The sequence below is a fragment of the Hemitrygon akajei genome, unplaced genomic scaffold, assembly GCF_048418815.1.
Source record: "Hemitrygon akajei unplaced genomic scaffold, sHemAka1.3 Scf000060, whole genome shotgun sequence".
Lineage (NCBI taxonomy): Eukaryota > Metazoa > Chordata > Chondrichthyes > Myliobatiformes > Dasyatidae > Hemitrygon > Hemitrygon akajei.
The window spans coordinates 2,432,887-2,457,470 of record NW_027331946.1 but is presented as its reverse complement, the minus strand read 5'-3'; the positions used below and the strand labels follow the sequence as shown (position 1 = coordinate 2,457,470).

The 24,584-nt window shown below is 45.2% G+C and overlaps 1 protein-coding gene across 1 annotated transcript; it reads left to right on the top strand.

Annotated features, from left to right (window-relative positions):
• Nucleotides 1–677: 677 nt before the first annotated feature.
• Nucleotides 678–24,542, top strand: LOC140721710 (NACHT, LRR and PYD domains-containing protein 3-like). The gene is made up of 7 exons (XM_073036495.1): nucleotides 678–800; nucleotides 4,981–5,072; nucleotides 8,124–8,290; nucleotides 13,234–13,405; nucleotides 13,504–13,569; nucleotides 23,573–24,444; nucleotides 24,537–24,542. The coding sequence occupies exons 2-7, from the start codon at nucleotides 5,063–5,065 to the stop codon at nucleotides 24,540–24,542; spliced, it is 1,293 nt and encodes a 430-aa protein (XP_072892596.1). The 5' UTR covers nucleotides 678–800; nucleotides 4,981–5,062.
• The last annotated feature ends 42 nt before the right edge of the window (nucleotides 24,543–24,584 follow it).

Genomic DNA, 24,584 nt, shown 5'->3' with positions numbered 1-24,584 from the left:
CTCTCTGGCGCTGATTTTCAATTAGTACGTCACTCCCTCCCAGGCGGCCATTCTGACAGCGGTCTTACTTAAGTTTTTGCATCACTCCCTCAGTAACGCCCACTTTCAATCAGCCCATCCCCCCCTCCCGACCCCTCTCGGTAAATCTTCTGGCCATTTAGAACATAGGACTTTTCAGAGAAACGAATTCCACAAGTATTTCCGGCGGGGTGTGGATCAACAATCTGCTTGTGAAGTGATCCCCCCGTTAACTGTGGGCGAGGGGGATTCTTGTGACAATAGTAATCCGGGTGGAAATGCAATAATTTTTCAATGATAGTGTTAATTAATGATTTTTCGTAAATTACCCTGAATCAAGAAGAGTTGAAAAATCTTTGACCAGATTTATTCCAGTTGAATGTAAATGCATATATATAGCAGAACTCTTTGGCTTAATTTCAGCAGGAAGGCGGCTCCCTGTACCCAAACAGGTGAGGGATGTTTGATCTGAAACTGTACCAACGCCGGGCAGTCCAGTTTACACACAGGGCGGAGCTCAGATCCTCCCAGAACCCGGACTAGATCAAATCCGCAGCCTGGGACTCGCTGAGTTAAATAGAGTAACTCCGCCCCACTGCTTGCAGTGAAAGGAAAATTAGAGATCTACGCGGAAATCCGGACAGAAAGGTTAACGCAGCAGCTCAGACCCAACTCTCCGTACAGGGTGAGCACACCGGTGGAGGAACATTGTCGATCACCCGGGATGTCAGACTGTGATTTCCCGGGACCACACTGAACGCCGTCCGGTTACAACATCAGAGGTAAGTGTTGTCTATGATTCTGCACAACTATTTAGCATTTACAGCGAGGCGAGGCTTTGGTCAGGGTCGGGAGTGAATTTAGTGGGAGAAGCCAGTCCTGAGACGTTCATGTTAACGAGTCAGTCACTGCCCAAATGTATTAAGAGAAACGAGGTCTTTGCCCAACCAGAAATACTCTGCAGGGTGGTTTCTACTGAGTGCGAGCAGAAGGCATCTTTCAGCCCGGTAGTGACTTATGAAGATGCCACGGGGGAGTGACCCATCACAGATCTCTCTCAAAGAAGAGAAAACAGTAGATGCGGGAAATCGGAGCAACACACACACAATGCTGGAGGAAATCGGAAGGCCAGGCAGCGTCTATGGAACAAGATACTGTTACCTTGGAGGCTATAGGTCATGTTCTTTACGTCGTGCCATGTAGCAAAAGGGGTTAAATACAATATTAAACTTCCTTCATATTTGAACAACAGTGTCTAGTCGAACAAGTTTGGATTTGATTTCAGCGGAACGGCCGCTCCCTGTTCTGAGGAATGTGACGGACAGGCAGCTGCTTGCTCGCAGACCCTGAGCACCGAGTCTCACAAAACAACAAGCCGCACCTTCCAAATCAGTCAATTATCTGCCCTCCTCCCCTTTCCAGTCCAGTCCTGGTGAAGGAACTCGGTCCGTAACGTCGCCTGTTTACACTCACCCACAGATACTGCCTGGCCTGCTGAGTGTGTGTTGTCATTGTGTGTGTTGTCATGGTTACGAGACATCCGTGTGGGGCAGTGGGCGGGGTTATTTTTAAGTAACGACACACAGTATCCATCTGTCAGAACATCGTTGGGGAATTGAGGTGAGAATAATTCATCTTCCGATATTTATTTCCGATCTTTATTTCCAAAGAACCAGCTGTCTGTGCACTGGATCAGCGATCGAGAAGATATTTGTTTTTTTTTAAGCCACTTCTGGCGGCAGTGATTTGTGTGTTCCTACTGTTTCCTGTTTGCATGATTGACATTTTCCACAGGTTTAGTAAAGAATAAGAACGACGGCCACCTGATTCAAAGCAAGGGTGTGAGCGATGTACAGCAAACACCTGTTCCTTTTACAGAATTTCTAATTTCATACGAGTGCATCTACTGGTCCTGTGTCAATTGTGGGTGTTTTGAGCTCCTCTGCTCAATGGTCAGTGGAGGCAAAGACTGTGATTCTGTTGAAGGCCGATATTTTTGATAAGCAGCGGGATTGAAGTGTTACAGGGATGGACATGGGAGAATACGTAATCAAATTTTAGATCAGTTCGGTCGTGATCTCATTATCTGCACAGCAGTTTCGAGGAGCCGGGTGGTCCAGTTCTGTGTTTTGTTGTGTTCACTGGAACGACTCTGACAATTTAATTAATGTAAGCTTACTGGTATGTGAAGGGAGATATGATTTTACATATAATAGTTGAGCTGAACACAAGCCGTTTGCTTGATTTAATGATTTGCGTTCAGCTTTGTGCGTTAAATGTGTGCCTCAACTGCATTAGGGGGTATAACTTTTGACTCATTTGGTAGCTGGCCAGCACGGTACGGGACCGAGGGCCGCGCTACCCGTTCCTTGTCCCTGACTCAACAGTCTCCCCATCTTCTGTACGCAGCAGCTCACCGCCCCGCCCACTGCCCACGCGCGCCCTCTCGCGCAGCATCTTCACCCTCGCGCTCCGGGGCTGACGTTGAGACGATTGATTCACGCTGCGCGGGCCTGGCATTTATCAGACAACTGCCGTGAAGTGACGGGATTTATCTTATCGCCTATTAGTGGCAGCAAATGCCACTTTAGCACTGCAACCAATGGGCGTCGCCATTAAGGAGTCCCTTCCCGTAGACCCCACCACATGTTTAGTACCCTGACTCCTGGGAAAAATCCAATAAGCTCTTTACTTTTAAATGTCACTCTTCCTCGACAAGGAGTTTGCGGAGCTGTAAAGGCGACGGATTGAAGTGGGAAAACAGGGGGTAATATCCTCTGAACTAACGAGGAGGAAAAAAGCTTCAGTATATTGTAGCTGACACTGGTAAAGTATTGACCTGCAAGTGCGGTGTTGGGGTGATTTTGAGGGCAAGGAATGATCTTACTGTATGACACCTTGGGCTAGAGGGACCATGTGGTTGGTCTTTGTTTGAGGTGTCTGGGTTTAAAGAACAGAGTAAACAGAGCCACATTGGGCCAGCAGACTGTGCTACTAGATGCTGTGGTTCAGATACTTGTAGCCTAGTTGTTTCCTGTTTGCATTATCAACTTATCTGAAGAACAAATTGCAACAATTACAAGTCTGTTATTGACTGAAAACATTTCTATGTATTCTGTATTTTGTTTATGATACAATCATTGTCCAACATGTTCAAATTCAATAGTCATTCAAACATAAATGAAAACCCATGAATCCAGCTAAATAAAAAAGTGCCTTCTTGTAAGAAACTGTCTCCCTGAGATCCCCTAAGGTCAAACCCATTTTCCGAGTAATATTATCTATCCATCGTAGACACTGTCATCCTCACCTTCTTTTGATTTCTACTTTACCTTGGATTCTTCTCCAAAGAATTCTGTCTTCTCATGATGTGGCCAAAACATTTGAGCTTTTCAAGCTTCCTAGTGAGCGGTCTGGCTGTATTTCACCAATTATTGACTTGTTGGATCTTCCTGCTGTTCAACGAACGCTTAACACTTTCTTCCAGTATCCAAGTTCAAAGGCGTTGATTCTTTTGTATTTATAGTATAGTCCAGCTGTCAGAGCCATACATCAAAACTGGAAATACCATAGACTTGACTCTACGCTCCTTCGTAGACAATGTTATGTCTCTGCACTTCAGTATTTTACCTAAATTTCCTATTGCTGCCCTCCCCAGAAATAAGAGCTATTTAATTTCGTGGCTACATTTGCCACCTATAGAAGACGTTGAACCGACAAAATCTGTTATTATTTCCACTTCCTTTCCATTTATTACCACGGAGTTGATAGGACTAGCCGGTATTCTTAATATTGATCAAAAGGGCAGCTTTCCACTTTCCTCTTTCACTTTCATCAGAAGCTTCCTCAGATCCTCCTCGCTTTCAGCCATTACAGCAGTAATACATCAGGCAACTTTGAGTCCGCGAGACCAACATTCTCCATTATGTGTTCAGCATATAGATTACATAAGTAGGGTGACAGTAAGCAGCCTTGTCGCACTCCTTTCCCAATGTTGAATCAGTTTGTTGTTCCGTGTTCAGTTCTGACTGCTGCTTCTTGATCTTCGTACAAGTTTCTCACAAGGCAGATTAGATGTCCACTTCTTTAAGGATTTGCTATAGTTTATTATGGTCCACACTATCGAAGGCTTTAGAGCAGTCAATAAAACATAGATAATTACCTGATTGGAGTTCCCTCGATTTCTCCATTATCCAACGCAGGTTAGCAATTTGGTCTCTGGTGACTCTGTCTCTTCTAAGACCAACTTGTACCTCGCAGTTCTCGATCCATACATTGCTGGAGTCTTGCTTGAATGATCTTTGGCATTAACTTGCTACCATGTGAAATTGTTCGGTAATTTCAACATTCCTTTACGTTTCCTTTCTTGGGTATTGAGATAAAAACGGATCTATATCCAGCCTAAAGGTCATTGATGTTGTTCTTTTTTTTCAGTAGAACATCACCCATTAGAGTTTTAAACAATTCAACTGGAATCTTGTCACACCCTGCATTCTTATTATTGGCAATGTTTTCTATCGCCCATTCGACTTCATTTCCAGAATGTCCGGCTCTAGATTGATGAAGGAGTCATTGCAGCTGTCTTCGCTGTTAGATCTTACTACAATTCTTCTGTGTGTTCCTGGCAAAACTTTTTGATCTGCTCTGCTTATGTAAGGTCCTTCCCTTCTTTGTCTTTTCCTATGCTCATTTTATATGAAACATTCCTTTGATTTCTCTAATCTTCTGCAACAGATCTCTTGTTTTGTTGTCCAATCCTGTTGGCTTCTTCAGCTTCAATGCATCACTCCTTTAAAAACGTTTCCTTATATTTCCATGCTATCTTCTTGAAATTTGTGTTCAGTTGGAGGTCTTTGCTCCAATCTGCATTTACTCCCTGGAGTGAGCAGTAACCTTATAAAAGTCTTTTAAATTTGAAGGACGGAGTAACTGAATCATACTTTTTTTATTTGTGTAATTCAGGTCATTGCCAGCAGGTGGGGCTTTCTTCCACCCGGATGGCAGTCAAGAAGACGACAATCAACCAAACTCAGTCAGAGTCAGAATGGACACAGGTATGCTCACTGGGCTCTTATTAAAACCCTGTCCTTATGGTAGACGTGTAGTCAAATCATCAATAGTTCAGAGGAATAAACTTGGGCGATAAAGGGGCAGGGAGAAAGTACCATCAAACGGGGTCATTAATCCTAATGGTAAAGCAACCTTGAGCACTGGAACAATTCAGCAGCTCCAGCGCAAGGACCTAACAAGGGGAATGGTCGAATCGCTCCGCTCACCAGGCAAATCTTCACCTGAGTGAAAGGAGAAGGAGCTTCTGAATAAGTGGCTGAAACTCAGGAATACAGCAGCGGGCAATGCAACAGTCCAGGGAACAGACAGAATATTTGGTACAACCTGATGTGGAAAATGCCTCCAACAGCCAGTGAGAAAAACAGATGTTGTTTTCTCGTTTGGAAGGGCAACGGTGAATTCTCCCCGGATTTCCGGGTTGTTGCACAATGGAGTTGAGCGGAGTTTCCCGGTGTCTGTCTTTTGTGGCCGATCTAAAGAACGTTATATTGAGGGAGAACCGGGAAAACAGGGAATCTGGGGGGAGGGGGGCTACCGAAGTATTGAAATGTCCTTGGCGAATAGGATTAAAGTAAAACAAAATGATAAGTAGAGAAGGCAACGCACAAAATGCTGGAGGAACTCAGCAGGTCAGCTAACATCTATAGAGAGAAATTAAGTATCAACGTTTCAGGTTAAGGAATCTTAAGGAATTAAGGAATCTTAATTAGAGAATTTGTGCATTGATTTGAAAGCTGTTTTGGGCACATAAAATAGAATAGGATTGTCTGTCTAGGTACCATGTCCGATGCGGATGTGGGTGACCATGGCTTTCCATACAAACTTATCCCTCGCTCTTTGGATGACTTCATTTCCCCGATATGCAGCCACCTGGGTTTCCAGACAGTATAAGTTCTTCTAGTTCATCTTTCCGCATGATGTGTCCTAGGAATCTGAGCTATCTTTCTCTTACTGTTGGTATGAGTGATCTAACTGCTTGTGCTCTTCTGAGAACTTCTTCAGTTGACGTGTGTGTAGTCCATGATATTTTAACATTCTAACATTCTCTTGTAGAATTATAATTCAGCTGCTTCTAGTCTCTTTTCCAATGCTGGGCAAATGGTCCAGCATTCACTTCCATAAATCAGGATAGAATAAATGTAGCATTGTAGTATTCTGTTTTTAGTGTACATGCTCATCTTTCTGTCTGTTAACATGGTCTTCATTTTCTGGAAAGCCTATTTCGCCATTGCTAATCTGTATTTGATATCTGTGTCGCACCTGCCATCACTTGCTATTTGGCTGCCAAGATATCTGAATTTGTTGACTTGTTTGATGTTTGTATTTCCGATCTTGATCACACTTTGTGGGATGCTTGTCTTTCTGGAGATAACCATGCTTTCTGTCCTCTTAGTGTTGATTGAGAGGCCTCTGCAATTACTTTATGCTGCCACTATAGTGAGTAGTTCTTTAAGTTTTGTTTCCGAGTCAGCTACTGGTAAGATGTCACCAGCATATCGGATGTTATTTATATTCTGGCCTCCAATTTGTGAGTCCTTTGATGTCTTTGATACTTCTCAAGATATTTTTACTATACAGGTTGAAGAAGTCAGGTGAAAAGGCACAACTTGCCTCTCATGATATTCACATACTCACTCACTTCTCCTTCTATTCTGATGGATGCTGTCTGGTCCGAGTATAGCCGAACATAAAGAAGAATCTTGAAGGACCTAACATTCTAAAATCAGAGATTCGAGCAGCCAGAAATAAAACAAAACATAACAAAGCAACTCGTCCAGTCAACATCGCTGTTGAAATGATACCGGCCTTAGAAGATTTTGGAATAGAGAAAATAACAGAAATAGCAAATGAAATCTATGATCATCGGGAGATACCTGATGATTTAAGTAAATCAGTGTTCATCGCACTTCCAAAGAAAGAGGGAGCAACAGAATGTGAGTTACATCGTACAATAAGCCTGATGAACCAGGTGGGAACAATTATTCTCAGAGTAATCATAATGAGAGCAAGACGCTTTTAAAACCATAATCCATTAAAGAACAATGCGGCTTTGTGGAAAACACTGGAACCAGAAATGCAATTTTCATGCTACGGATGATCTGTGAACGAGCCATCCAGTTTAAAAAAAGACATCTACCTATGTTTAATAGTCTATACAAAAGCTTTTGACACTGTCAGACACCAAGATCTCCTGGAAATGCTTCAAGAATCAGGACAGGAGGAGCGTTATTCTGGCTGAAGATCTGTGACCAGTAGTGTCCTCAAAGATCACTGGTTCGCCATGCTTCGTGTGTGATTTAAATAAATTAATAATAAACTATGCATTACTCAAAATGATATACTTTGTAAAACCACGTGGGTGCACTCATTAGTCGATTTACACAGTTGGCAGAGTTGAGTAAATTTGGGACTGTTGTCGAAGTGCTCAGCATCCAATTAGAAATATGAACAGAGAGTCACCAGGCACAGTTAATTCTGGCAAATATGAGAAGTTGCACTTTGGGAGGTCAAGTTCGCAAGCGATGTGCACACTGAATGCTGGGACCCTTAATAAGTTTGTTGTACAGACGGGTCTTGGATATGCATAGCTCTCACGGTTGGTAGCGTGCTAAGGATGAGTTGAGATATTTGTTAAAGTTGGGCTATAACTGGATGAACTTTGGTTAAGAGACAATTTCAATATTGTACAGAAATCTGGCAACCACATCACGAGAATGATGTGAAGGGTCTGGAGAGAGTGCAGACGAGTTTCACCACAAATACCAGAGGGAATAGGTTTAAGGTTAGAGGGTAAAGTTTAAAGGGGATTTTGGATGCATGTTTTCCACAGAGAGTGATCAATGTCTGGAATGAGCTGCCGAGAGAGGGACTGGAAACAGATACTCAGCAGCATCTGAGAGGCGTTTGAACTCATGAGTAGGCCGGGAACGGAGGGACATTGACCGTGTTCCTGAAGATGGGATTGGTTTAAATTGGCATTGTGTCCGCATACGCATGGTACACTCTACTATTTTATGTTCGATGATTGACTACAGATCTGAACTCCGCCATCTCCGCCTTCCTGGCAAAATGTGAGGATCACCACCTGTTCCGGTTGACGAGATTCTACATGGAGCGACTGGAGCAGGCGATTGAGGAGGGTGTGGAGGGAGTCGGCTCCATGTTAATGGGCGAGGATCACTTCACCGGGCGAGAGTATCACGTAAGTGGAAGTGACATATACTGAGTGTAGATTCTACTGAATCAATCACAGACCGACAGAACCGGTGTAACGGCGTCTCCGGGCTATGAAAATCCTGCAATGCTTGTGGTGAACATCAAGAAAAGAGTTTTCATCTGCGGAAACCCTGAACCTTTATTCACCAATATAATCCCCTTTCCAGTTATCTGACCACGTTCATTTTTAGACAGGTTAGGATACAGGCACTGATTGACAGGTGACTTTAGTGATGTGACACTTGACGGACATTGCAGGTGGACAGAGAACCACTTTACACCACTCAGTCTGACATCACATCATGTTTCCAATGCTCGACCTTAATGACCATTCACCAGACTGTGTTCTGCTGATGACCCACAGGTTTCCCACAAATCAGATATATTGTGACTTATTTCTCAGCTCATTTCTCGAGGCTAACTTCAATCCCATTTTCAACTGACCAGGCAACACTGACTATTATCTGTCACTTGAACTGCTGACCCTTTTTTGATCAATATCACAACATGCCTCATGGTTCTGTTATCTTTTGTTCCTTGTGACTGTTCCAATTTGAGTTTGTAGTTAACACGGCATATGCTGTTAACACCGGGAAGTGCAATATTACTATCACTGAAAATATTCGAATGATCTACAGCTAACACAGAATTACAAAGAAGCAGCTTTCCAATGGTCCATGTGCTACTGGAGTGCATTCACCTATTGCCACCCAGACTGAATTTTAGTGAAGAGCTACACACTATAACCGAACACTATATTCCACGTGAGGCAGCTGACAATTTCATTCCAAACTTCTTACTCAACATTACCACCAGTTGGCTTTGGTCTGTCACACATGCACAATAGTCCTGAGTTTGCTGACTGCTCCTCACTGGCAATTCCCAGCTGCAGGCTGTATCTGGACCCCCCATGGAGCCTGGCAGTGAAGTGTAATCCTGCTGTGGTTCACCAGCAATTACCCCAGGGAAAATCAACAGTGAGCCTGCCATAGATTGACCTAGCCATAGTCATCAAACCCTACAGTACAGCAACAGGCTCTTCTGCCTTTTTTGTCCACACTGACCTATTATATGCTTAGTCCCATTGATCTGAACCCGGACTGGAGACGTCCATAACTCCCCCATTGATTGAACTTATCCAAATCGATCTGAAACGTTCAAATCGAATGTACATCGACTAATTCCGATGGCATCACGTTTCACGCTCTCCGCAACCTCGGAGTGAACAAGTTCCGCCTCATCTTGCCTTTCACCTGTCATCGTTACCCCATGACCTCTAATTCCAGTCCCACCCAACCTCAGTAGTAAAAGCATTTTCGCACTAACTCTCTCTATACCTTTTATAGACGTGAATTCCTCTAGCACACCTCTCCTGGTACTCCTACACTCTATGGAGTAATGTCCTAACCTATTCATACTCTCCCTATAACTCAGGTCCTCAAGTCCTGGCAACAATCTGTAATGTTTTTCTGCATTCGTTCAATCTTATTGATATCCTTCCGAGAGGTACGCGCACACATTGTTTCAAATTAGCCTCTGCAGCATCAATTTCGACAGAATATCCCGACTTCTACATTCAATATTTTGATTTATGAAAGCCCATGGATCATGTATTCCCAGATATCTTAGTTTTACTGCACTGCTCAATGTTCTACCACTCAATGTCTTAGTGTTATCGTGGTTTCTCCTCAAAAAGTGCAACACCTCACATGTGTTTTCATTGAATTCTATCTCCGAATCTCCATTCCACCTTTTTCTAGTTGTTCCATGTCCCGCTGCAAGCTCTGATAACCTTCCTCGCTGTCACTACCTTGGTGTCATCCACAGATTTGCTGACCCATTTTACCAGGTTGTCATCCGGAGCGTTGATATATATGACAGACAACATCAGACCCAGTACAGATCCCTGCCGCACACCACTAGTCATAGACACTCAGTCGGATTAGCAAACCTCTGCTGCCACTCTCAGCTTCTTTCGCGAATCCAATATCTAAACTAACTTACTGCCATGTCATGAATGGCAAGCGACTTAATCTTATTGATCAAGCATTCATGACGGATCTTCTCAATGGTCTTGCTGAGGTTCATGTGGATATCATCCACTGAATGGTTTACATTATTTGCTTGGTGAGTTCCTCGAGAAACTATAAGATTGGTTAGACGGGATCTACTAGGCACAGATCAGTGTTGACTATCCCTAATCAATCCTTGCCCATCCAAATACTAATATTCAGTCCCTTACAATACCTGCCATTCTGCCAATAGCTTTACCAGCACTGGTGTCAGGATCACCAGTCTGTAATTCCCTGGCTTATTCTTACAGCCTTTTTAAACAGCAGAACAACATTACTTACCCTCCAATACTTCCACATCTGACATCTTAAGTACCTTTGCCGGGAGCACCTGTAATCTCTGAACTAGCCTCAAAAGAGGTAAGAAGGAAAGCACTAGGGATTTATCCACGCTAATCTGCTTCAAGACAACAAATATCTCCTCCTCTATAATCTGTGTAATGTTTATGATTCCACTGCTTCTTTGCCTCACTCCAAAGATTCTGCATATCTCCAGAGTCTTTATAGTGAGGCAAGACAGCAGTGAAATATACAACAGTACATATAAATGAAAAAAATTCCATTTAAATCTCCCCACCATTTTCAGCTTCATGCACTCTGAACTTCAAGAGGACCAATTTTGTCCATTGGCATAATTCTGTTCGAAATACATTTGATGACGAATTTGGAATTCTATTTTCCTTTGTCTGCTCGAGCAATCTCATGCCGTTCTTCAGCTCTCCAGATTTTTGCATTTCTTGTACTCATCGAGTACCTCATTTGATCCTTCGAAACAGTACTTGTTATGTGCTTAGGATCTGACTATCTCTCAAAAGCTAAGGCTCCCTAAACGTCTTACTCTTGCTTTTTATTCCGTCAGGAACAGTCAAACTTTGTACTTGTGGTCTTTTATGCATTCGAACTCTGTACTCTCAAAATTTCAGTTTTGGAAACCTCAAAGTTACTAAGCACGTCTGTACCAGAAAACAACCGGTCCCAATCCACTTTCCTCAAATCCCTTCTGATTCCATTAAAATTGGCCTTTCTCCAATTTAGATTCTTAACCCGAAGACCAGACATACCCTATTTCATAATGATGTTAAGCTATTGGCACCACATCCAAAGTGTTTACCTGCACACGAGTCTGTCATCTACCATCATAACCTTGTGTTTATCGCGACTGTCCGTGATCTCTCTACAAATTTGATCCTCTAAAGCCCAATGACTATCTCTTTGTTATTGTTCAGTTTCACCCATGCAGTCAGTAGACGAGCCCTCCCGTTTGTCCTGTCTGAGCAATGCAGGGACATCTTTCCTGTTTAGTTATGCCACCTCTCCTTCTATAATTCATCCCGCTCGATTGAATCATGTCTTACACAATGGAACACTGGAATGCTGAACAGCCTCTTCCTAGCAAATCACATCATTAGTTACAATGCTGCAATTCAATGTGCTGATGAATGCTCTAGGCTCATCTGCCTTTCTTACAATACTCATTGCAATGAAATAATACGCAACTCACAACATTAGTTTCACCATGTTTAGTGACCTGACTCTGTAAGATGTCCTAACAACACATTTCCCACACAGCCACTCCATTATCCGCTCTGATTATTCATCCCCCGTAACTCAAGTTTAACACCTCCCCCAACTCAATGCAGCGCTAACAACCCTTCCCGTAAGATTATCAGTCCCCCTCCAGTTCAGGTGCAAAACCATCACCTCTCTCCATGTCCCATTTCCTTGGAAGAGAGCCCAATCATCCAAACATCTGAAGCCCTCCATAATGTAGCATCTGATCACCCACACGTTAGACTGTATTATCGTACTATTTCAGGCCTCATTCGCACGTGGTACGGATAGCAATCCCTAGAACACAGCCCTAGGGTTCCTGCCCTTTAACGTAGCATCTAATTCCATGAAATCATTTTGCAGGACCTCATCACACTTCCTACACTTGTCATTGGTAACGACGTGGACCACGACCTTTGACAGCTCCTCCTGCCCTTCATAATGTGTCAGACTCGACGGGAGATATCCCAGGCATTGGCAAGCCGGTATCCAAATGCCTTGTTCTCATAAATAGTATCTCCAGTCTGTTATCCTGACCATTGAATTCCCTCTGTCAGTGCAGCTCAGCACTTTTCATCGCTTCCGAGTCACAAAGACAAACTCAGAGCCAAAGGCGTAATCACCGTGGCTTTCCTCTGCTAGGCATACCCCGGAACTGAAAGCCGTATACCTGTTATAGAGGAGTTTCCTGCAGTGGCTGCCTATTCCCTCCCCCCCCCCTCCGCCCCGCTGCCGGTGACCCAGTTGCCTGTGTCCTGCCCCTTGGGTATAGCTCCCTCTCTGTAGAGCCTGTCAGTCAACCTGTCAGCTCCAGCTCCCATTCCTCAGCACAGTCTGTAAGAAGCTTCAGCTGGGTCAAATTCCTGACGGTGTAATTATTGGGGAGAATGGAGGTCTCCCTGTATTGCTGACCCTGTAGGAAAAGCATTCCACTATTCTGCATAGCATGCCCACCGTTCTAATCATGAAAAAGAGGTAAAATATTACCCAAAAACTACCTAACCCGCCGCCGCTCCACACTGAACCCTCTCTTACACAAAGCCTCAACTCCCTACTCAATTTCTGGCTCACTGACGCTTGGGTGCTCCTCTTAAAACTCGTCAGGCGGATTATTACCCCGCCATCTGTGACGTACAGTAACTCCACACTGACCCCGCTCGCTTCTTTTAAAATCGTTCCCCAGTACGAACACTTCAATGGCTGTTAGTGATCTGTGGGGAGAAGAATGTGCTGTGTCAGTCCATATTCAGGGTAGATTTGGACCCATCCCTCTGCTCCTCAATATGTTCCCCATTGTTCATTACAGGGCGTGACTGAGCTCGCGGAGAAGGGAAACCGAGTGGGCGCTTCCAAACTCCTCCTGGATCTGGTGATGGAGAAGGGCTCCGGGGCCCGGAGGGTGATGTGGGAATCGTTTGTGAAACTACATCACCATTTACCGAAGCTGAGCAGAATATTGAATGAAATACGGGAACGAGGTACGGTGAACAATACACTGTGTGTTACAGATGTAAATGCTGATGAATTTACAGTATTACACAGAACAGACTTCATGCAGGTTAATCTGTTCGAACAGGTGACGGCCAGTTCGCCTACATGGACCCTAAGCGGGGTTTATCTGAAGTGCCCAAGCATCTGAAAGGTAAGCGATGGAACAGAAATCTCAATGTCTTTATTTCACTCGGAGTGCCTGAATACCTGTCTTTACAGGCATGTTTCGAGACTGTCAGAGTTTGGGAGACACTCTGTTACTGTGGCTGGGGGACGGGTAACCAATTGCATTTTTCGGAACATTTTTTACCGTCCGGATCTTCGGCTGTGCACCTGGAGAAATCTATGAGTTTGCTAAACACATATTCCCGTCGGTGAGAGAAGCATAGGACATAGAATAGTATACCACAGTCAGGCCCTTCGGCCCACAATATTGTGCCGACTCTCAAGACCCTGCTTCCCATACTTTAACACCCCAACTTAAATTCCTCCATATATCTGTCTAGTAGTCACTTAAATTTCACTATTGTATCTGCCTGCGCCAGTGACTTAGGCAGTGCATTCCACACACCAACCACTCTCTGAGTAAAAAACCTTCCTCTAATATCCCCCTTGAACTTCCCAGCCCTTAGTTTAAAGCCATGTCTTCTTTTATTGAGCAGTGGTGCCCTGAGAAAGAGGCGCTGGCTGTTCATTCCATCTATTCCTCTTAATATCTTGTATACATCTATCACGTCTCCGTTCATCCTCCTTCTCTCCAAAGAGTAAAGCCGTAGCTCTCATAATCTCGGATGCATACTCTGTAAACTAGGAAGCATCCTGGTAAATCTCCTCTGCTTCCTTTCCAATGCTTCCACATCCTTCCTATAGTGAGGCGACCAGAACAGGACACAATACTCCAAGTGTGGCCTAACCAGAGTTTTATAGAGCTGCATCATTACATCGCGACTCTTAAACTCTATCCCTCGACTTATAAAAGCTAGCACTCCATAAGCTTTCTTAACTACCCTATTTACCTGTGAAGCAACTTTCAGGAATCTGTGGACATGTACCCCCAGATCCCTCTGCTCCTCCACACTACCAGGTATCCTGCCATTTACTTTGTACTCTGCCTTGGAGTTTGTCCTTCCAAGGTGTACCTCCTCACACTTCCCCGAGTTGAACTCCATCTGCCAGTTCTCAGTCCACTTCTGCATCCTATCAATGTCTCTCTGAAACCTTCAACAATCCTCTACACTATCCACAACACCACCAAACATTGTGAACACAAAATACACTGCAGATGTTGTGGTCAAATAAACACGTACAAACAAGCTGGATGAACTCAGCAGATCGGGCAGCATCCGTTGAAATGAGCAGTCAACGTTTCGGGTCGAGACCCTTCATCAGGACTGAAGAAGGAGGGGGCAGGGGCCCTATAAAGAAGGTGGGGGGAGGGTGGAAAACCAATCAGAGGAAAGGTCAAGGGGTGGGGGAGGGGAAGCAGGGAGGTGATAGGCAGTAGGGGTGAAGAAATAATCTAAGGGGAAAGCACGATGTTTAGTAGAAGAAGGCAGAGTCATAAGAGGTGATAGGCAGCTAGAAGATGAAACAGTGTGAAAGTGGGATGTAGGAAGGGAGAGGGAGGGAATTAACGGAAGTTGGAGAGTTCAACCATTGTGTCGTCTGCAAACTTGCCAACCCACGCTTCTACCCCCACGTCCAGATTATTAATAAAACTCACAACATTCCTTTCCCTCCAATCCTCCGGTACCATTCCCGTGGACAACGAGGACATAAAGATCCTAGCCAGACGCTCAGCAATATCTTCGCTCGCCTCATGGAATAGCCTGGGGAATATTCCGTCAGGCCACGGGGACTTATCCGTCCTGATATATTTTAACAACTCCAACACCTCCTCTCCCTTAATATCAACATGCTCCAGAACATCAACCTCTTTCATATTGTCCTCACCGGCAGCACGGTACCTCTCCTTGCTGAATAACGAAGAGAAATATTTATTGCGGACCTCGCTCACTTCCACAGCCTCCAGGCACATCTTTCCACCTTTATCTCTAATCTGTTCTTCCTTCACTCTTGTCATCCTTTTATTCTTCACATATTTGTAGAATGCCTTGGGGTTTTCCTTTACCTTACTCACAAAGGTCTTCTCATGACCTCGTCTTGCTCTTCTAGCCCTTTCTTAAGCTCCTTTCTTGCTACCCTATATTCCTCAACAGACCCATCTGATCCTTACTTCCTAAACGTCATTTATGCTGCCTTCTTGCATCTGACTCGATTTCCCACTTCACTTGACATCCATGGCTCCTTCATCCTACCATTCTTCATCTTCCTCACCGGGACAAATTTATCCCTCACATCCTGCAAGAGATCCTTGAACATCGACCACATGTCCATAGTACATTTCCCTGCAAAAACATCCTCCCAATTCACATCCGCAAGTTCTAGCCTTATAGCCTCATAACTTACCCTTTCCCAATTAAAAATGTTCTTGTTCTCTCTATTTCTATCCTTTTCCATGATAATGCTAAATACCAGGGAGCGGCGATAACTGTCCCCCAGATGTTCACTCACTGAGAGATCTGTGACTTGACCCGGTTCGTTACCTAATACTAGATCTAGTACGTCATTCCCCCTAGTCGGCCTGTCGACATACTGTGACAGGAATCCGTCCTGGACACACTGAACAAACTCTGCCCCATCCAAAACCTTGGAACTAATCAGGTGTCAATCAATATTAGGGAAGTTAAAGTCACCCATGATAACAACCCTGTTATTTTTGAACCTTTCCAAAATCTGCCTCCCAATCTGCTGTTCGGTATCTCTGCTGCTACTAGGGGCCTAAAGAATACTTCCAATAGAGTAACTGCTCCCTTCCTGTTTGCTGACTTCTACCCATACTGACTCAAACGAGGATCCTGCCACATTGCCCACCCTTTCTGTAGTTTGTAATAGTATCCCTGACCAGTAATTCCACCCCTCCTCCCCTTCCCCCCCCCCTCTCTATCCCTTTTAAAGCACTAAAATCTGGGAATATTGTGAATCAATTCCTGCCCTGGTGCCAGCCAAGTCTCTGTAATGGCCACTACATCATAATTCCATGTATGTATCCAAGCTTCCAGTTATTCACCTTTACTCCTGATGTTTCTTGCATTGAAGTACACGCACTTTAGCCCATCTACTTACTACCATTACACCCTTTATCTGCTTCTGTTTCCTCTAAACCTCTATATGTCAGACCTGGCTTTATTCCATGCACAATACTTGCAGTTCTCGCATGATCATTATCCTCCTCCACCTCACTATCTGATCTAACACTCTGGTCCCCCCCCCCCCCCCGCAAAGCTAGACTAAACCCCCTGGAGTAGCACTAACAAACCTTGCCGCAAGGATGTTAGTCCCCCTCCAGTTCAGGTGCAACCCATCCCGTCGGAACAGGTACCACCTTCCCTGGAACAAGGTCCAATTTTCCAGAAACATGAAGACCCCCCCCCCACCCCGCATCAACTCCTCAGCCATGTATTTAGCTGCATTATCTCCCTAGCACGTGGCACGGGTAGCAATCCTGAGATTGCAACCCTGGAGGTCCTGTTCTTCAACTTTGCACCTAAATCAGTAAACTCCCTTTGCAGAACCTCCTTCTTCTTCCTATCCACGTCATTGACATGTACCATGACATCTGGCTACTCACCCCTCCCTCTTGAGAATACAGAGAACTCGATTTGAGACACCGCGGACCCTAGCACCAGAGAGGCAACAGACCATCCAGGATTCTCGATCTCTCCCATAGAACCTCCTATCAATCCCCCTAACTATCGAATCGCCTATCACTACTGCTCTCCTCTTTTCCCTCCTTCCCTTCTGAGCTGAGGGTCCAGTCTCAATGCCAGAGACGCGACCACTTCAAATTATCCCTGGTAGGCCGTCCACACCAACAGTATCCAAAGTGGTACACTTATTATTGATGGGAACGGACACAGGGGTGCTTTGATTCTGTCTATTCCCCTTCCCTCTCCTGACAGTCACCCAGCTACCTGTCTCCTGACTTTTAGGGGTGTCTCTCCCTGAAACTCCTGTCTATTTTTGTCTCTGCCTCCCGAATGATCTGAAGTTCCTCCAGCTCCCGCTCCAGTTCCCTAACACGGTTTGTCAGGAGCTGCAGCTGGATGCACCTTTTGCAGGTGTAGTCATCACGGACAGCTGTGCTCGCTCTGCCTTCTCACGGACTGCAAACGGAGCACCCGGCTGTCCTAACGGCGGTTTCCATTTTCCAATTCTAAGATAATTAGATTAACTAAAGGAGCTTACCCGGCTTTACCTCACTGAGAGCAAGTTTGTCCTCAGTCTCTTCTGGCCGAAGCCTCTCGAGCCAAAACCTTCCTGCTCTGTCTCCCTCTACTCCGTCACCGGCTGCTACGTCGCCCGCTACTAAATCTGCTCGCTTTTTGAACTCTCTCGCTGTTCTCGCAGGTCAACCTTCACGCGCTTGCGCAGTCGTGCCCCGTTCAAACTGCAGAAGAAGCTTCTGCATTCCCCTTTCTTAGCGCCAAATATCCCGAGAACTGTCAAAACTGTAGCCAAACCTCTCCAGTAGAAACATCCAACACCAGCATGGTATGTCTTACACCTCAGATCCAAAGTGGAGCCGAGATTTGCTGTTCTTCCTCTATCAGACCACAAGACATGGGAGCAGAATTAGGCCATCCAGCCATTGAGTCCACTCCGCCATTCCATCATGGCTGATCCCAGGTCTGCTCAATCTCATACAACTGCCTTCTCACCATATCCTTTGATGCCCTGACTAATCAGGACCTTCTGCCTTAAATATACACATGGACACGGCCTCCACTGCAGCCTGTAGCACAGCACTCCAGCGATTCACTACTCTCTGGCTCAAAAAATCCTCCTTACCTTTTCTGAAGGATCGCCCCTCAATTTGGAGGCTGTGTCCTCCAGTTCTGGATACTCCCACCATAGAAAACGTCCTCTCCACATCCACCCTGTCTGGTCCTTTCAGCATTCGGTAGGTTCCAAAGAGATCCCCCCGCGTTCTTCCAAATTCCGTTGAGTACAGGCCCAAAGTTGCCGAAACGCTCCTCATATGTTAACCCCTTCATTCTGAGAATCATCCTGCTGAATCTCTCTGGACTCTCTCCAATGACAACACATCTTTTCTGAGGTATATCCCCAAAACGTTTGGCAAAACTTCACGTGCTGCCTGACTACATACTTATAAGGGCTCAGCATTATCTCCTTGCTTTTATGTTCCATTCCACTTGAAATAAATGCCAACATTGCATTTGCCTTCTTTACCAGAGACTCAACCTGTACATTAAAGTTCTGGGAATCTTGCTGGAGGTTCCTCTGTACCTGTGATGTCTGAACCTTCTTCCCATTTAGATAATGATCCGCACTATTGTTCCTTGTCCCAAAACAGATTATCATACATTTCCCAACACTGTATTCCATCTGCCACTTTTTAACCCATTCTTCCAATTTGTCCACATTCTGGTACCTACTCCCCCCCATCTGTGTATCATCCGCAGACTTTGCCACAGAGGCATCAGCTCCATGATCCGAATCATTGTCAAAAAACGTCAAATGCAGCAGTTCCAATACTGCCCCCTGCGGAGCACCACTAGTCACAGGCAGCCAACCAGAAAAGGCCCCTTTCATTCCCACTCGCTGCCTCCTGGCATTCCGCTACCCACGCCAATATCTTTCCTGTAACGTCAAAGAATTTTATCTTGTTCAGCAGTCTCATATGTGGCACCTAATCAAATGCCTTCTGAAAATCTAAGTAAATCACATCCACTGCCTCTCCTTTGTTGACACTGCGTCTTACTTCCTCGGAGAACAGATTGGTCAGGCATGATTTCCCTTTACAGAAACCATGCTGACTTTGACGTAGTTTGTCATTAGTCTCCAAGTACCTCGAAACCTCAACTTTCATAAGAGACTCCAACACTTTCCTAACCACTGAGGTTTGGCTACTGGCCTATAATTTTCTTTTTTTTATTTTATCTTCGTCCTTTCTTAAAGTGTTAAGTGATATTTGCAGTCCTCCAGTCCTCCGGGATCATGCCAGAACCAACTGATTTTTGAAGGACCATGACAAATGTATCCGTTATCTCTCCAGCAACCTCTCTCAGGTCTCTGGGATGTAGTCCATCTGGCCCTGGTGACTTATCCATCTTAAGACCTTTCAGTATGCCGAGCACTTTTTGTTGTGATATATCAATAGCACTCACTTGGGCTGCCTGTGTTCTACTGCAAGCGTCTTCCACCGTGAAGACATATGCAAAGTACCCATCAAGTTTATCGGCCATTTCTTTGTCCCTATTGCTATCTCACCAACATCACTTTTCAGTGTTCCAATATCAACTCTCATCTCCCTTTTACTCTTTATATAACTGAAAAAAGTGTTTATTATCGTGCTTTATATTATTGGCTTGACTGCCCCCATATTTCATCTTTTCACTTCTCATAGCTTTTTAGTTGCCTGGTGTTGGATTTTAAAACCTTTCCATTCATCTAATTTTCCACGCGCCTTTGCTACATTATATGCCCTTTCATTGGCTTTTATGCAGTCCTTAACTTCCGTTGTCAATCACTGTTGCCTGCCTCTTCCGTTTGAGAGCAACTTCTTCTGTGGGCCATATCTATCCTGCACCTTGTGAAATATATCCAGAATCGTCAGCCATCTATGTTCTGCCGTTATTCCCATTATTACGCTCTCTAACCCACCTCGTAAAACTCCTCTCTCATGACTCTGTATTTACCTTTATTCCATTGCGATACAAGTACATGTAAGTTATGCTTCTCCCTCTCAAATTGCAGCTTGAATTCCATCAGTTCATGATCACTGCCTCCTAAGATTCCTTTGCCTTAAGCTCCCTATTAAGATCTGGGTTATTACACAAGACCCAATTTAAAATAGCCTCTCCCCGCGTAGTCAAAAGCACAAGCTGCTCTACAAAGCTATCTCGTGGGCATTCAATAAATTGCCTCTCTTGCGATTCCACACCTTACGTATGTTTGATTCTCCTATTTCCCTTGAATTCCCCCATTACAACTATGTCATTACCCTTATTACGTGCTTTTCCGGCTCCCTTTTCTGTATCAACCCCTCCTCTCGGCTACTATTTGGAGGCCTATATATGATTTTCTTTATGTTTTTTTTTTTTTACCCTTGCAATTTCTTATCTTCACCCACAAAGATTCAACATTCTCTGATCCTATCTAAATCTCTTTCTAAACATGTATTTCCATCTCAAATCAATAGAAACACAACACCTATTTGGTCCTGCCTGTCCTTTGGATACAAATTACTTCCTTTGATTTTAAGTTCCCAGCTATGGCCTTCATTCAGCCACGACTCAGTGACGCCCACAACATCATACTGTTCTAAATATAATTGCACCGAGAGCTCGTCACCTTGTTCCGAATGCTACGAAAATCAAATAGAATACCATCAGTTCTGCATCTGCGCCCTTTTGAATTTTGCCTCTGTGGTGCAATTCAACATTTCGATCCGTCTGCATTTGAACCCAATCATGAGCTTGTCCTTTCTGATATTCATGTTACACCTATCATCTAAGGTAAGCTTGTAGGCTCATTCTAAGCTCTATCATCCTGGTTTCCAATCCCCTGCCATATTAGTGTAAAATAGTCCCAACAACTCCAGTAGATCTACCCACAGGAATATGTGTCCCCCTCGAATTCGTGCAACACGTCAATTTTGTACAGAGCACGCCTGTCCCACAGGTTGTCCCAATTATCCAAAAACCTGAACACCTACACCCGCTGCAATTCTTCAGCCACGCATTTATCTGCCACCCCATTCTCACTGTCGTGTGGAACAGACAGCAATCCCGAGATTACTATGTTTGAGATCCAGCTTCTCAGCTTCACTCCTACCTCCCTATGTTCTGTTTTCCAGAAATCCTCTCTTTTTACTTCTTATGTCATTGGTACCAATATGTTCCACGACTTCTGGCTGTTCACCCTCCCTTTTCCGGATATTCTGGACGTGTCCAGACACATTTTGGACCCTGGCACCTGAGAGACAAAGTAACATCGGTGTCTCCATTTTGTGTCCATAGAATCGCCCACCTGTCCCCCTGACTATAGAATCTCCTGTTACTGCTGACATCATCTTCAGCTTCCTACTCTTCCGGACAACATCAGTGAATTGCATGAATTCATGTCCAAGTTCTCTGCAGCAGCGGAGACTGTAGAGGTGTGGTAGGGGTGGATCGGCTCAGTTCATGTACCCGCTCCTCCGTGAGGAGGAGATTGTAGAGGGGTGGTAGGGGTGTATTGTCTGACATCACGTACCAGCACCTCCGTGTAGAGGAGATTGTAGAGGGGTGGTAGGGGTGTATTGTCTGACATCACGTACCAGCTCCTCCGTGTAGAGGAGATTGTAGAGGGGTGGTAGGGGTGTGTTGTCTGTGATCACGTACCAGCTCCTCTGTGTAGAGGAGATTGTAGAGGGGTGGTAGGGTTGTGTTGTCTGAGATCACGTACCAGCTCCTCCGTGTAGAGGAGATTGTAGAGGGGTGGTAGGGGTGTGTTGTCTGAGATCACGTACCAGCTCCTCCGTGTAGAGGAGATTGTAAAGGGTGGTAGGGGTGTGTTGTCTGAGATCACGTACCAGCTCCTCCGTGTAGAGGATATTGTAGAGGGGTGGTAGGGGTGTGTTGTCTGAGATCACGTACCAGCTCCTCCGTGTAGAGGAGATTGTAGAGGGGTGGTAGGGTTGTGTTGTCTCAGATCACGTACCAGCTCCTCCGTGTAGAGGAGATTGTAGAGGGGTGATAGGGGTGTCTTGTGTGAGATCACGTACCAGCTCCTCCGTGTAGAGGAGATTGTAGAGCAGTGGTAGGGGTGTGTTGTCTGAGATCACGTACCAGCTCCTCCGTGTAGAGGATATTGTAGAGGGGTGGTAGGGGTGTGTTGTCTGAGATCACGTACCTGCTCCTCCGTGTAGAGGAGATTGTAGAGGGGTGGTAGGGGTGTGTTGTCTGAGATCACGTTCCAGCTCCTCCGTGTAGAGGAGATTGTAAAGGGTGGTAGGGGTGTGTTGTCTGAGATCACGTACCAGCTCCTCCGTGTAGAGGATATTGTAGAGGGGTGGTAGGGGTGTGTTGTCTGAGATCACGTACCAGCTCCTCCGTGTAGAGGAGATTGTAGAGGGGTGGTAGGGTTGTGTTGTCTCAGATCACGTACCAGCTCCTCCGTGTAGAGGAGATTGTAGAGGGGTGATAGGGGTGTCTTGTGTGAGATCACGTACCAGCTCCTCCGTGTAGAGGAGATTGTAGAGCGGTGGTAGGGGTGTGTTGTCTGAGATCACGTACCTGCTCCTCCTTGTAGAGGAGATTGTAGAGGGGTGGTAGTGGTGTGTTGTCTGAGATCACGTACCAGCTCCTCGGAGCCGAGGGGACTGTAGGGCTGTTCTTGGGACATATTGCCTGAGTTCCTGTACTAGCCCCTTGGAGCAGAGGGGACTGCAGATGTGTGGTGGGGTCTTATTGCCTGCGTTCACGTACCAGCTCCTCTGAGCAGAGAAGACTGTAGATGTGTGGTGGGGGTGTATTGCATGTGTCATGTACTAGTTCCTCAGAGAATAAGAGACAGTGGAATAGTGCAGGTTGTTTTACACCATGACTGGACCAACCTGGAAAGGGAAACTCTGGGTTCAGTACGGACAGCATACACCTGAAGGACGATCAAGAACATCAGGTCTGTTATGAGAAAAGAAAAATGATGTAAATTGCCCATTGCCCACCAGCCCCCACTGTTACCCTCTGCAGGGTTGTACAGTTCAGCAGAAGCTGAGCAGTGAAAGCAGTGAAACCACCCGCTCCACACAACACTCTCCTCTCCAGAATCACGTGTGCACTTGGTGCTCGCTGGAACACCGGGGAATCTGCAAAATACCAACAGAGGGGAGAGTGGAGCCTTTAACAGCGAATCTGAATCAGAGCTGAAATGTTTCTGGGCCGTCGTTCATTTTCAGACATGCTTACTTCTGATCTCCCGATTTCACCCAAACAATGTCCTTAACAATTATTTTAATTAGGGGAAATCAGTGGGTGTTCCGTGTTCATCAGATCAGGCTTTGACAACCGATTTCTGTCCGTCCACAGATGTTCAACAGAAACACAAGGAGACTCTGCGGACACAAACTGAAAAACTGAGAGTGAACACGATCCTGATGAGGGAGAAGGTGAAGGTTTTCCAGCTGGTTGATCGATACGCTGAGCTCACGGTCATTTCTATTGATCGAGATCGGACACTGGTGGAACATGAGCTGCTGGCAAGAGGCAGAGACCACGAGGAGTGGAGAGAAAAACATCTCCGCAAAAAGCGGGAGAAAATCCACATTGCTCATCTATTTCAGAATAGGTATTCACATAGTTTTCGGGGCAAAATGAAAAGATTCTTCACAAGATCAACTTCTGGATGTTCGGCAGCAGTGTCTGGAGTCTCGGGGATCGGGAAAACAACAATGGTACAAAAGATTGTTTATGACTGGGCAACAGGGAAAATATACCAACAGTTCCAGTTTGTCTTCTGTTTCAAATTCCGGGATTTAAACTCCATTAACTGTAGAATAAACCTGAGGGAACTGATTCTGGATCAGTATCCTTACTTTAGGAAGTTACTGAGAAAGGTCTGGAAGAACCCAGAGGGATTGCTGTTTATATTCGATGGTTTGGATGAATTCAAGCACAGAATGGATTTTGCTGACAGTTGGAGAGATACCGACCCCAAGCACCAGTGCCCAGATCCCGAGTGGTGGTGTGAAGTGTCTGACATTGTGTACAGTTTAATCCAGGGCAAGCTGCTCCCAGGGTGCTCAGTGCTGGTGACCACCCGCTCCACTGCGTTACATTTATTGGAAAAGGCTGATATCAGTGTCTGTGCTGAAATCCTGGGATTTGTTGGTGAGGAACGGAAGGAATATTTCATCAGACATTTTGAAGATCAGACGGTGGCAGAAGCTGTTTACAAACACGTTGAGGAGAACGAGATCCTGTACACTATGAGATACAACCCTTCCTACTGCTGGATCCTCGCTCTGGCACTGGGCCCCTTCTTCACAAAAAGAGTTAGGGACCCACAGCGAGTTCCCAAGACCATCACCCAACTGTACTC

Bases quoted from the DNA above. Each gene is read 5' to 3' on its own strand.
- LOC140721710 (XM_073036495.1), top strand. The intron at 13,406-13,503 runs GTACGGTGAACA...CTGTTCGAACAG, and splicing joins GAATGAAATACGGGAACGAG to GTGACGGCCAGTTCGCCTAC. The intron at 13,570-23,572 runs GTAAGCGATGGA...GTCCGTCCACAG, and splicing joins AGTGCCCAAGCATCTGAAAG to ATGTTCAACAGAAACACAAG.